The 13,368-nt window shown below is 49.3% G+C and overlaps 1 protein-coding gene across 1 annotated transcript in view; it reads right to left on the bottom strand.

Annotated features, from left to right (window-relative positions):
- Positions 1-1,602: 1,602 nt before the first annotated feature.
- The window catches only part of Drip (aquaporin homolog protein drip), a 72,681-nt gene continuing 60,915 nt past the window's right edge, over positions 1,603-13,368 (bottom strand). The window contains exon 3 of the mRNA XM_075674159.1: positions 1,603-3,183. Coding sequence (XP_075530274.1) covers positions 3,016-3,183 — 168 coding nt within the window. The 3' untranslated portion in view covers positions 1,603-3,015. The remainder of the gene's footprint in view (positions 3,184-13,368) is intronic.

Below are 13,368 nucleotides of genomic sequence, written 5' to 3'. Positions count from 1 at the left end.
AGACTTACGCTTTCTCAGCTATCTGAAAACGCTTTAACTGTGTAAGTTTTGTCTTTAAGCATCAACGTTTCATTGTACCATATATTCTGGAAATGAATATTATGAATAAAAAACTTACCCCAGGAAGAAATGTGCTTGTGATACTTTTTTCGCTGCCTAGAATATTCGTCTTTCTTAAAGAAAGAGGTCAGTGAAAAATAATTTGATCAGGCATTTTGGGCCAACAATCGGGGAAAGACTGCAATAGCATGATGATTTTAATGTGGGAAATTCTGTCCTGACGTCCTCATCCTACACAAGGCTTGCCATTTTCGAAAGCGCGGCACCGCGGAACAAGGTTGAGAGGGCATTCGTCCTTTTGTGCAAAGAGTTACCAAGGGGCTTGTTCACCACTTCTACCGGACCCACTGGGCCCTTCCTGCCGGACTGCTCAGCCGCTGCCACGGCGACACTTTAACCCTCTACTTTCCTATCCCCCCCACCCCTGTTGACGCTGAGCCGTGCTCCCGCGAGGGCTGCAGAAAACAGCGTCAACCTTTCCTTATCCCTTCATGAACCACTTCTCTCTTTACATTCCTTGTCGTCGTTGAAGCGTCCCAGGGCTAGCCCCTTCTCAGTGGATTAGTTTCAGTGTCACTGGCGGGAGCGTGTTGCGCAATCTTTCTTCGCCGGCATGCTGGCGCTGTCGCAGCGTCTCGGTTCGTCACAGTGTGCCGGCGCCACGGGGCACGTTCGTTGGTAGCGGCCCGTGGGGCGAGTCGTGTGTCCCCACGCTGCGATGCCTGCGCGCACACGCCGGCACGGCTTTCAAGGTTGGCCACCGCGCTCAGGTTCACCGAATGCTTCCATTCTTTTCCCGCGTCGCACTCCCTTTTGAGGTGCGAGCAAGGGGGCGGGGGGGGGGGGGGGGTAAGGGCTCGACAGGCTCGAGCGCTGCATGCGCTCACTTTTGCGTTGTTCGTTCTTTTTGTGCGTGCACGCGTTCCAAACAGTGAGCGTTGGACTGCGAGCAGGCCTGCTGTTTGTCGCGTCCTGTCATCTCGCCGTTCCGTTCGAAGAAGAAGAAAAAAGAAAGAGTGACAGAAGAACCAGCTTTCTTGGATATTTGCACTCTCCCGGACTAAAAAGCAGCGGCCAGAAGAAATGCCGCTGGCGGCCACCTTGAAAACTTCAAGGACGTCTGCGGAAATGCTCGCACTTTGTAGCGAACGCCCGTTGAATTCGTTTCGATTCCTCTCGCGTACGTAACTCGTGAGTGTGGCAAGTGCGCTAGCAAGTGATTGCATCACGCCCTTGGTAACAAGGAAGGAGATCAAACTGAGGCTGTTCACGAGCTGCCCGCATCGTTGAGCGGCCACGCTTCTCCTTTCGTATAGCCGGATTCATACCGGTATACCGATTACTCTTCCGATCGTAAACCGATTACTCTCATCAAAGATGAGGCTGCGGCGTGCTTGACACGCTCCCAGCATTACCTCCGGTGGGACACGACGAGTCGTGAATTCAGCATGGGAAGATAGTGGAGAAGGGATCAGATGCTCATTGGAGCCGTGAACGATTTAGCACTGCTGCTAAAGGGATTCAAAGCAACTGGAGACAGTACACCGGGCATTAAATATCTCTTTTATTACAAAATGAATGCAAACAGCACTGGTTCGTTGAATGTGTACATGGCTGACACGGTATGGGCCCGAGCACTTGCTGGGGAAACAGCGTGCCTGTGGTTAGTGGAAAAATATTATTTACATTTGTCGCGCGCCTGGCATGCGACATAAATTGCAACAAAGCGCACCGCTTATGGTGAAACAGTTGTAACCTGAGCATCTTGCGTTACACGCTAAGCGCACGGCAGTGCATGACACTTTATGCGAACCATTTGTGCTGCAGATCAGTTTCAATCGTTTTTGAACTTTCAGAAGCTTATGGGGGGGTTAAAAAGATGCATTGATTTTGTGCACTACAGACTATGTAGCCAAACGCGGTGATCTAATGAATATAATATTACCGGCTCTATGTGTTTGTATGGTTAACCAGTAAGAATGACAATTATGAGTTGCGATGTGATGTGAACAAAACAAGGTACGATCTGCAGATGCCTGCTATAACAATTTCAGGATTATCTCTCAAGGAGTGTTCCAATGGCGCATGCATCGGAACTGTCTTATACCGCACAATTGTTTGATAAATGTTTAAACACCAGTGATTTGACCCAGATACCCGACATTCGCCTCTAATGTTACTTCCATTAGCACACTGCTGTTCGGCAACAAGAGCATATCGTGTACGGGAGTCACAGACGTGAGACCTTAATATTTAGTGCGCCGCCAATTCAAAGTGTGCGCCTCAGCACTTCGGTATCCCTGTTGTAAAGTGCAGAGAGAGAGAGAGAGAAAAAGGGGAGGAAAGAGAGCGAGGTTGGCCAGTGTAAGAGTGCCGGCTGGCTACCCTGTGCTGGGGAAAGGGGTAAAAGGAATAAAAGGAGAGAGAAGAAAAAAGAAGAGAAAAAATTAACCCAATAACGCGATGCTACGCGCACAATTTTCTTTAAATTTAGTGTAAAAAACACACGCGTTGACAGCTGCGGCACTGCAGAGATGACGTGAGTACTTTGTGATGAGGAATGATACACCGTAAAGAAATCACACGACACACGATGACTAATAGGGGCGAGACGAATACCGACCGCGGCTGGCGGTGGTGCTCGTTTTCAGCTGCCAGGTGGGCGCGGTATCAAACGCAGTCGTCCCGGGCTCCCGGGGACGTATTCGTGCGCATTTTTACAGCTCATGCTTTCTTTTGTACGAATGACTATTATATAGCTAGCTTCATTCGATGCCTTGTCGACGCTTGCATTGCGCTTCAGTGATAGGAACAGAGTAAGGGTGAAAGAAGCAACACCACAGAAAGCCCGCGCTTCCGACACCTGGGGAAGTAATAAACTGGCACGCAGTGAGCGGCGGTCCAAGCGTGGTGAAGGTTGCCTCGCCGCTCCGCTCCGTGCGCGCGTCGTGGAGCTCAGATGGACGTGGTGCGATCGGCGACCACCTCCTTGTTGGCCAGCTTGGCCATAACCGTGATCTGGGCCTTGTCCAGATCCTCGCTGGTGATGGGCGGCGCCTGGAACACGTTCTCGTACACCACGGCGGCGATCACGCCTCCGAGGATGGGTCCCAGCCAGAAGACCTGCACGATAGGCGCGGCGACCCGTCAAAACACGATGTCTCAACCACTGTCAGCAGCTGCGCGCACTACTGCCACTACACAGTATGGATGGGGATTCCATTCCCGAACGCGCGGCGCCACAGAAAGCGGACATTACGCCACAGCCCTTACTTTTGGCGTATTACCTGTATACGTCATGAGGTCACCGGCCTGTGTGCGAGTCACTCCCAGACGTTAAAGGGACGCTAAACAGCTCCAGATAATTAGTTTAGACTGATAAAGTATTCTTTCAAAACTAGCTTTTAATCCATTTCGGCAAGTAAACGTTTATTTTCGCGGCAGGAAGTGCAGGTCAAACTTGTATTTTCTGCATTTAGCGCCGAATACTTCAGCACCAGTACGTCACTGTGACGCCACCGATTTCAAAGTACTTTCTCCTATTTAACGCTTCGGCTCCTAAAATGTTCTTGAAAACTCGCCAGGTTGAGTCTTTTCGTTCTTTTACAATGAAGTGTGCTCGTTTTTCTTGTTTAACCACATAAATAATTAACCAGATCCGAGTGAGGCTGTCGAAATGCATGATGGCATGACGAGCTCGTGCTGAAACTTCAGGGCGGCGCCGCCGCCCACCTCTATTTCTCTAGTGCGTCTTTTCTGGCCTGCCAGGCTTCGTCTCACGCCAGTAGTGTACGTTCTCGCTACTGCATCATTTATGAATGGAGCTAAACTGTGTCCCATCTGGCGCGGGTCGTGACTGGCACTCTGTGCACCAGGGTGACGTGAAAGTGAACAGCGCACGATGGGTGTCTGAATAGGAGGGGTGTCACAGGCGTCTGGCCATAGGCGTAATGCAGCGAAGCCAGCCAGCCAGAGGGAATGGCGCGACAAATAGTGTAGCGCATACAAGTCGATGCGAATCGAGGGAGGTTCTTGAGCATGCTTCATCATTGTACAGGTAAAAAAAAAAAGGAAAGCGTCATATATAATACTTCAAATGAGCATCGCACGCGTAATGCGAAGACGTGGGATCGTTCCCCACCTGCGGCAAGTCGTTTTTTTCATCCATTTTCATTGCCACTAATGCATCACTCAGTGGCGTAGCTAGGTCGTCTGGCACCCGGGGCCCATAGGTCTTCTGTCAACCCCCTCCCCGGGTGTAGCTGGCGGAAAGAGGGGTGTCTTCAGACGCATATGACACCCCCCCCCCCTCTCTGGCCCCTTGCACCCGGGGCCCACGGCCCCCCGGCCCCGCCTGTTGCTACGCCACTGGCATCACTTCTCTTAATTCAATTGGTAAGTACTATCTGGTCACGAAACTCCGCCGTCACGCTATGGGAGAGGTTCATATGCTGCCCAAAGGTGCCGCGACGCGGCGCCACTGTGCCACAGAGGGCATCGTTCGCGTACCGAAATGCGTGCGCAGTGCGAGGCGAGCTGACTTTACGGGTACGTTCTGTGCATGTGCTGTGCTATTTTTCGAGTGTTGGGCTGTTCGGTTGAAGTGGTGGGGTGGGACAACGATGCCGAACACGTGTTGCGTGCCTGGGTGCCGTTCCGGCTACAAGGGCACGACCGAAAAGGTGTCGTTGTTCTGTTTACCTAATAACAAGGAGCAGCGCGAGAAATGGAAGCGGGCCATACCGCGGCAGGAAAGTGGCGGTTTTAATTTCGAATCGAAGTATACACGTGTGTGCGCGAAACACTTCGACGCCTCGGACATCGTCACTGCGTACAATTTCAACATCAACGGCGACGACGTGTCCCTGGAGCGTGAGAAGCCGACGCTGAACACATTTGCTTTATGCTTTGTTGCAACCTGAATTTGTGTTATACCAGGATAGAGTAGTTCACAGCAATAGCGCCCTTACCCCGACCATCTATGAAAGGTATAGCATTAGAATTCCTTTAAATGCAAGTGTTAAAACAGAATAATATGCATTGTTTTATTTTCCATTGTCCTTTAGTCTTGGCTAATGATGGGCTACAATTCTTCAATTGCACGTACTTTTAAGTCTATAAGCTGCTATGAGTAAGAAGGTTATTAGCACACTGTTAGCTACATTTGTATTGTGATTTGCTGAGCAAGTTTTGTCTGCATGTATAAGTAACAGCTGAAGAAGTAGAAAGGTGGTATCTCTAACAAGCCATTTAAAAAAAAAATGCTGTATTTGTGATGTGGCTACTTGTGTTCGTTTGAGAGTTCTTTAGCCGTGTGTTATGAAATACTTATGCTTTACACTTTCTTGTTTATAGAAACAATCGACTATGCATTCTGTACTTATTGCCATTCGTTTGCTGGTGTTTGTTTCCTGCCTCCCAATGCATACCTCTCACGTTTGATCTTATTTCTTTATGCGTATTATATCAGTGTCATGCTTTTAACAAACTTCTTGCATTGTGAATGGTGGATCATTTGTGACCGGACGCCTCCGTGCTATCTGTATTTCGCTCCGCTTATTTTACATGATAAATAAATGATCGTGCTTGTATTTTGTTTTTGCACCAACACGTTTTATTTATTTTCTTAATCGAATTATAAAGTTTTTTTTTCATTTTTAGACCATGATAAGAATATCAGGACCGGTGATTGCAACATTTTAACATATTGTAAATAGTTGCGAATTAAGAACCAAAATACCTAGTCTCGTCGTTTCTGCGTCGAAACCACGAGCAGTGAAGTGCTGGGCTTACTGACGCTTCTAAACGACTGCTTGCTAAGGCAATTGCCTAATTACAGCTAGTTTCAACTGTGCAGGTACTAACACTTCAGGTTCGCCTTAATCCGTTGTTAAAAGCCGCACCGAAGGCATTTAGCAGGATGCGTTGTTGTGCAAGTTGGTTCATTGTAATAGGAAACATTGGTTGCGCTTTCTAGACAATCACATGTAAGAAGACAGGACAGGTCTGTCTGTCTGTCCTGTCTTCTTACATGTGATTGTCTAGGAAGACATTTAGTAGCGAAGTTCGTCTTGCATTAATTCTACCTAAATCTTATTCAGAAATGACATCGCTTTGCAAGAAATCTTAAGCGCATGGAGCAGCTCAGTTCTCTTTTCTTTGTCATTAAGTATTCTACGGTAGCAGCCCTTTGCAATAGCAATTTCATTCTTTTGATCTCGTTATAAGATACTGCCCACAGAGTGCTTCTATGCCACAGTTTAACAGAAACTGAACAGCTGTGCTCGGCGAACAATCTGGCGCTATGCGCAACAGAGAATTGGCGCTTACTCCTCTGGTGATAAGTGGGACCACTGGCGTTTTGTTGCGAATGCGCGGTGTTTAATTTAAGGCAAATATTAAAAAGCGGAGCCCACCGAAGCGTTGAGGCGAACGGCGATGACGAAGAAATCCGGACCGGGACCGCCCGGCCGTGTACAGCGGACGCACTTCGACGGGGGCGAAATGCAAAACACCCGTTTATTTAAATTTAGGTGCATTTTAAAGGATCCCAGGTGGTCAAAACTAATCCCGAGTCCCCCACTACGGCGTGCCTCATAAACGTATCGCGGTTCTGGCTCTTAAAATTCCAGATCTTTCTTCTTTTTGGTCTGAGACCGCCGCAAGCTCCATGTTATGAGCGGCTTTTTTTTTTTCGTCCCGTGCGCTCATATCATCGCAGAAGACACGCTCAGGCAGTAATTTAATTATATTCAATGTTAAAAATAGTTACGTGAAACTAAAGCGATCGTTGAGGAAGTTGAGAAAGCTAGAATACCGAGGCTGCCCCACACACAACCACAGCGGTAGCGGCGTTCGCATGCCCTCTCATGCACGGTTGCGCCTCTAGCGGCGGGCGCTGGCGCTATATGAAACTGAGGCGGCAGTTTCGTGACCAGAAAAAACATGGAAGGACTCTGGTACTAGTGATTTCCCCTATGTTGTCCTCGGTGTCTTTGTTTGTTTGCTTTTCATGATATGTTCAAATGTATGCTGTCACATGCGAAATGCAGCTTCTTAAAGCAGGTGTATAATATTCCTGTACTAAAGCAGGACACCCTTGCTTCTCACCTCGGCACGGAGCGCTCGAACGAAAATGGCGGTCGCATGCATGCATGAAAAAAAAGAAAGAAAGAGGGCGGTAAAACTTGGTTCCCGAGAACGGCTACACGCGCCTAACGCACTTCTCTCACTCGCGTCATATATATGTCTATACGCTGGTTTCTGAAGTCCATGAAGCGCGCTTATTCAGAAATCTCTTAGTATGCTCCGAGCTTGCACTTGGCTCTCGACTGCGACCACTTTGCCGCTGTCACGGTGCCAGTATATATGCGTGCCTGCGCTGCATCAAGAAAACATGCATGCGCGTGACACAGACAGAGGTGTGGAAGGAACGGAACTCGACTTGCAGATTTTTTCACTCCCCCTCACCCCTTCCTTTCTTTATACTATACAGTGCCGAGTGGAAGCTGCGTGGAACGCAGCCTGCTGTAGCTTCTCTGTGCGAAGCGGTGTTGGCCGTGCGGTATTACGATCTCGCGGGTATTATACACACCTGTGTCGACTATCGATTGTGTCGGCGTTACGCTTTTCTAGTTAAGCCAAAGGGGCCAAACTACCTTTCGTAAAGAAAAAAAAAAGTAGTGATACCATCGGTGTATGACTGTCAAAGCCAAGCGATAGCTTCCCAGTGGGACACGTACATTGGTTAATATACATTTTTTTATGCACCAAATTTAAAAAAAAATTGCCCGTGGCCGACAACACTACTCTAACCCTTGAAAATAGATTACTCGATGACGCAGCTGCTCGTTCTAAGAGAAATCAAAATGATTAATTGAATAAATAACATAATTAAACTAATTATCTTTTTACTGACTTACTTCACGGCACATATTTCGATTTACGAATTGTAGATGGCGAGTTCGTAAGGCGCATCCCCTTGGAACAAATTTTCAGGACTACGTCAGTTTCGTGATATTAATTTTCAAAGTGTGCGACGAAATGCAGCGGCGTTCCAATTACGTTTGCGCTTCAATGCATAAAACGCCATTTTCTTTTAAAAAAAAGTAAGTAGAAACGCAGTGCCTTTTACCGCAAGTTTGACGGCGTATATGCTGAAACCTGTGCCATCCTCAGAATTCGTTCCAAGTCACTATGCCTTGCAAACTCACCAGCTGAAATTCGTAGATTGAAATAATTTTAAAAGTCAATTAACGTAATTATGTTAATTATTCGATTAATCATTTTAATTTCTCGCAGAAGTAATGGGCATCTCATCGAGCAATTTACATCAAGGGTTAGAATTGTGTTATCTGCAACGGGAAATTATTCAAAATTTAGTGAAGCTTAAAAAAGAAAAAAAATTGTATGCTAAAGGAGTCTGAGTGCCATGACGTTGCACCGCCTCCAATATCGACTAGCGTTATAAACCACATTAAAAATTAAGTGGATCCCACGCACTGTGGGAATAGATGTGATCGAAACTTTCTGTGTTGTTTGATTTGATTGACGACAATTAGCAGTGTTTGACTCCTTCAGCGTTTAGTCCAACACGAGAATGGTGAGTTGACGGTAAACGTTACCTTGCGTGCACCACTGCTGTTTGTCCGTGCAGTGCACATAACACACACGGGGAGAGCACACAGGGGTGGCACATCGCACTGTGGCAGACGCATTAAATTTAATTGAATTATGCGGCTGTACGTGCCAATACCACAATCGGATAAGGAGGCACGCCGTAGTGGCGGACTCTGGATTAATTTTGACACCTTGGTGTTCTTTAACGTGTCCCTAAATCTAAGTGCAAGTGCGTTTCCTATTTCGCCCCCGTCAAAATGCGGCTGCCGCGGTCGGGACCAAACCCACGACCTCGAGCAATGCCATAGCCGCGAAGCTACTACAGCGGGCATCGCGGTGTTGATTTGACGTGTGACCACTTCCGTATAGTGCCGCCTAGACCCTTCGGTGCGCTTTATTGTGGCTCTGCTTCTGCACGCCCTGCGTAAGTTGTCCGCCTGACAAATTTGCATGATGTTTATTTTTCAGAAATAGCAGAAACGCGCCATACCGTGCCTTGACTATTTGAATATTACCAAGAGCAGAGACCTCCATAATGGTAATTACATTATAAAAGGATACGTAAAAGAAAGCTGGCCGCTTGTTAGAAGCATGCACAAGAATAGCTGATCACCGCACGTATGTAGTTTTCTGAATATGCGCAGGCGCAGACGACAGGTATGTTCAGACTCCATGAGTGCTTTCTTTATACCTTGCTTTCTGGTTACGTATTGTTGCGTTTCGCCTGCGACACGTGGTTTTGCCGGCGCGACGGCGGCGGGGCGGCGGACATTTTGGCCCGATCGTCGTCACCGCAACACTCATCGCCAGGTGTTTCCAGGCGCGTCTGCGGCGATGCGACCGCCTAGGGATTTCGTTCCAGTCATTGTGCCCGAAACAGGCGAGGCCAAAGCAGGGATCTCCTTCCAGTTATTGGGCCCGAAACAGGCGATGCCAAAGCAGGGATCTCGTTCCAGTCATTGTGCCCGAAACAGGCGATGCCAAAGCAGGGACCATCTTCTCGTTACAGTCATTGTGTCCGACCGGCAGCGCCACGACAGTGTGCTGCGCAGCGCCACGACAGTATGCTGCGCAGCGCCACGACAGTGTGCTGCGCAGCGCCACGACCAGGTGCTACGAGATCGTGCGCAGCGCCACGACATGGTGCTACGGCATCGCTACGACAGTGTGCGTCACCATTAGCCCATTGTACATTCACGTGCTCGTCTTTTGAGGGGTTCCTTCTTGCCCTCAACTGCGAGAGTATAAAAACAGCTGCCCCCGGACGCCAGAGGAGGGCTCCGATTTCTTCCGTTGAGTGAAGTGCTCTCCCGTCTCTCTACTTCGGTCAAACCTGACCGCCAACTCTTTGCGATGTTAAAATAAACAAGTTGTTTCGTTGTTACCTGTCGACTCATGCTTTGCCGGGACCTTCGGATGCTTGCAGTTGTACCCCAGGCCGCCAGGCCAACGCTACCCTTGGGGCTTGCGACCCAGGTACAACCACGGGCGTCAGCGCCGAGTTCCCAACAGATCGTACCAGCGGTCCGATCCAAACATCTGGTTGCCAGCGGTGAGATCGCCTACGACTTCAAACAACTGTCTGCCAGCGGCGAGATCACGACAACGGAGGCCAGCAGCAAAGAGATGCAGTTGACAGTATGCTGAGCAGCTCAACGACGATCCGGGAGCAGTGCAACGAGCCCTGTGTGACGACTGGTTGCCTGCAGCGGAACGACTGCGCGGAATTCCTGCCTGCGAGGTTTGGTGAGTGCGGGACTTTCTTCTACTGAGCTTTGCCAGGCTTTTTGTTAGTGTCAGAAACAGAGCTGGTAATTGTGGTTGTCGTTGCTGCCGGGTTAGTTTGCGGCAAGACAATAGTAAGCAGTAGAAAAAGCAGCATTCAGAGCAGCCATGGATTTGAAGTCGTTGCGCAAACCGAAATTGTTGGAGCTTGCAAGAGAGTTGGGTCTGGATGTCTCAGACAAACTAAGAAAACCGGAACTGATAAAGGCTATTCTTGAGTTAGAGGCTGAGGACGACGAGCTGTCGGAATGCCTTGAGACTATTGACGAGAGGTCAAAAAAACAGGAGCGCGAACTTAAAGAACAGAAAGAGAAAGAAGAGCGTCAACACGCTTTGGAAATGAAGCGTCTCGAGGTAGAGATGGAACGCGCTCGTAATGGAAGTCAGGCACACGGTGCAGGAGAACGAGTATTGTTCAAAATGACTGACCTGATGCGGCCGTTTAAGCTTGGAGAGGACATTGGTTTGTTCCTGGTTAACTTTGAGCGAACGTGCGAGAAGCAGGGGTTCTCTCGGGAAACGTGGCCACAGCGCTTGCTCACTTTGTTACCCGGCGAGGCGGCCGACGTAGTCGCTCGCTTGGATAGAGAGGAAGCAGAGGATTTCGACAAAGTAAAATCGAGTCTGCTAAAAAAGTACCGGCTGTCTGCGGAAGCGTTCCGTCGGAAGTTTCGGGAAAATGAGAAAGGCAAAAGTGAGTCATATACAGAGTTTGCGTATAGGCTTATGTCGAACATGCAGGAGTGGCTCAAAGAAGAGAAAGCGTTTGGTGACCACGATAAAGTTCTGCAGTGTTTCGGGCTAGAACAGTTTTATAGTCGGTTACCGGAGAACGTGCGATACTGGGTCTTGGATAGGCCAGACGTTTGCACGGTGGCTAGAGCCGCTGAGCTAGCCGAGGAGTTTGTGACGCGTCGAGCTCGCGGAGCTAAGGACGGTCAAAAGGGTGAATTTGGCTCCAAGTCTGAGAGGCCAAGGTTCACGCCCATGAGATTTAAGGGGGACACGCGTAGTGAGGATGCGAGCGAAAGCAGTCCGACCAAACGTAAAGAGACGGCGGCAGCCAAACGCAGAAAGCGGTTCGAGATGAGGCGAGCGCGCTTGTGTTATACGTGCCAGAAGCCGGGTCACTTTTCGGCGCAGTGTCCGGAAACGACACCAAAAGTTGTGTTTTTTTCAATAGGCAGCACTGACGAGAACATGAAGCTTCTCGAGCCTTACATGCGAGACCTCCTCGTAAACGGGAAAGAGTGCCGAGTGCTTCGCGATTCCGCAGCTACGATGGATGTAGTTCACCCGTCTTACGTAGAACCCCATATGTTCACGGGCGAGTGCGCGTGGATCAAGCAAGCCGTGGAAGCTCATAGCGTGTGTCTGCCGGTAGCAAAAGTGCTTATTGAAGGACCTTTCGGAGCGCTTGAGACGGAGGCGGCAGTGTCATCTATGCTGCCACCCCAGTACCCGTACCTATTTTCAAACAGGTCCGATCACCTCCTGCGCGAGAAGGGGCTTTTGTTTGGTGAAGCTAGTGTTCAGGCCTTAACCAGATCGAAGGTTCGGGAGCTCGCTGCAAAGGCGGTAGTTGCGGGGCCGACGTTATCAAACAACGAAAAAGGGTCAGAGGCGCAGCAAGCTGATATTCAGAGCACGCCCGAACAGAATAGAATTGAGTCTGTAGCGTTGAAGGCGCCAGATACTGGAGAGGAAAATCCCGACGCGGGAAAGTTAGAAGAGCTATCTACTGATTTGCTCATCGCGCCTACGTCAGACGGACTTGATAGGTTGCTAAAAGTCAGCCGGACGGCTTTGATAGCCGAGCAAAAAAAGGATGGCAGCCTGGAAAACGTGCGCTGCAATGTCAAAGAAGGTATCGCCAGGAAAACTGCGCGTTTTGTGGAAAGAGGTGGAGTCCTGTACCGGAAGTATCTAGACCGCCGAGGAGTGGAGTTCGATCAGCTGGTCGTGCCTCAATGCTATCGTCAGGATCTGTTGCGCTTGTCACATGGGGGTTCGTGGTCCGGACACCTAGGAGTTAAGAAAACTAAGGACCGTCTCTTGCAAGAGTACTATTGGCCAGGGTGTTTTCGGGACGCAGACCATTTCGTGAGGACATGTGACACTTGTCAGCGGGTGGGCAAACCAGGGGACAAATCGAGGGCGCCGTTGAAATTGGTACCTATCATTACGGAGCCTTTTAGACGGCTCGTTATTGATACAGTGGGACCTCTGCCGGTAACAGCCACGGGGTACAGACACATTTTGACTGTGATCTGCCCAGCGACAAAGTTCCCTGAAGCAGTGCCGCTTAAAGAACTCAGCTCAGTTGAGATAGTTAATGCACTACTGTCCATATTTGCGCGAGTTGGTTTTCCTGCAGAAATTCAATCAGATCAGGGCACAGTGTTTACTAGCGCTTTGACGACAACTTTTCTCGAAAGGTGTGGGGTAAAGCTGTTACACAGCTCAGTGTACCACCCACAGTCGAATTCCGTTGAGAAGCTCCACTCCGTCATGAAGCGCGTGTTGAGAGCGTTGTGTTTTGAACATCGAACTGACTGGGAGCTGTGTCTGCCTGGGGTGATGTTTGCTTTAAGGACCGCGCCGCATGCGGCTACGGGGTTTTCGCCAGCTGAACTGGTGTACGGTCGCTCGCTTCGATCTCCGCTTCGCATGCTTCGAGAATCATGGGAAGGTAGGGGCGACGACCCAGTCGTGGTGGAGTACGTGCTTAAGCTCCTCGAACGCTTAAGAAGGGCACAGGAGTTGTCAGGTGAAGCAATGACAAAGGCCCAGCAGAGGGCCAAGGTTTATTATGATCGGACAGCCAGGGCCCGTCGTTTTGAGGTTGGCGATGAGGTCATGATATTGCGCACATCGCTAAACAACAAACTAGACGTGCAGTGG

The sequence above is a fragment of the Dermacentor variabilis genome, chromosome 1 (genome assembly GCF_050947875.1).
Source record: "Dermacentor variabilis isolate Ectoservices chromosome 1, ASM5094787v1, whole genome shotgun sequence".
Classification (NCBI taxonomy): Eukaryota; Metazoa; Arthropoda; class Arachnida; order Ixodida; family Ixodidae; genus Dermacentor; species Dermacentor variabilis.
This window is presented reverse-complemented; position numbering and strand designations above follow the sequence as displayed.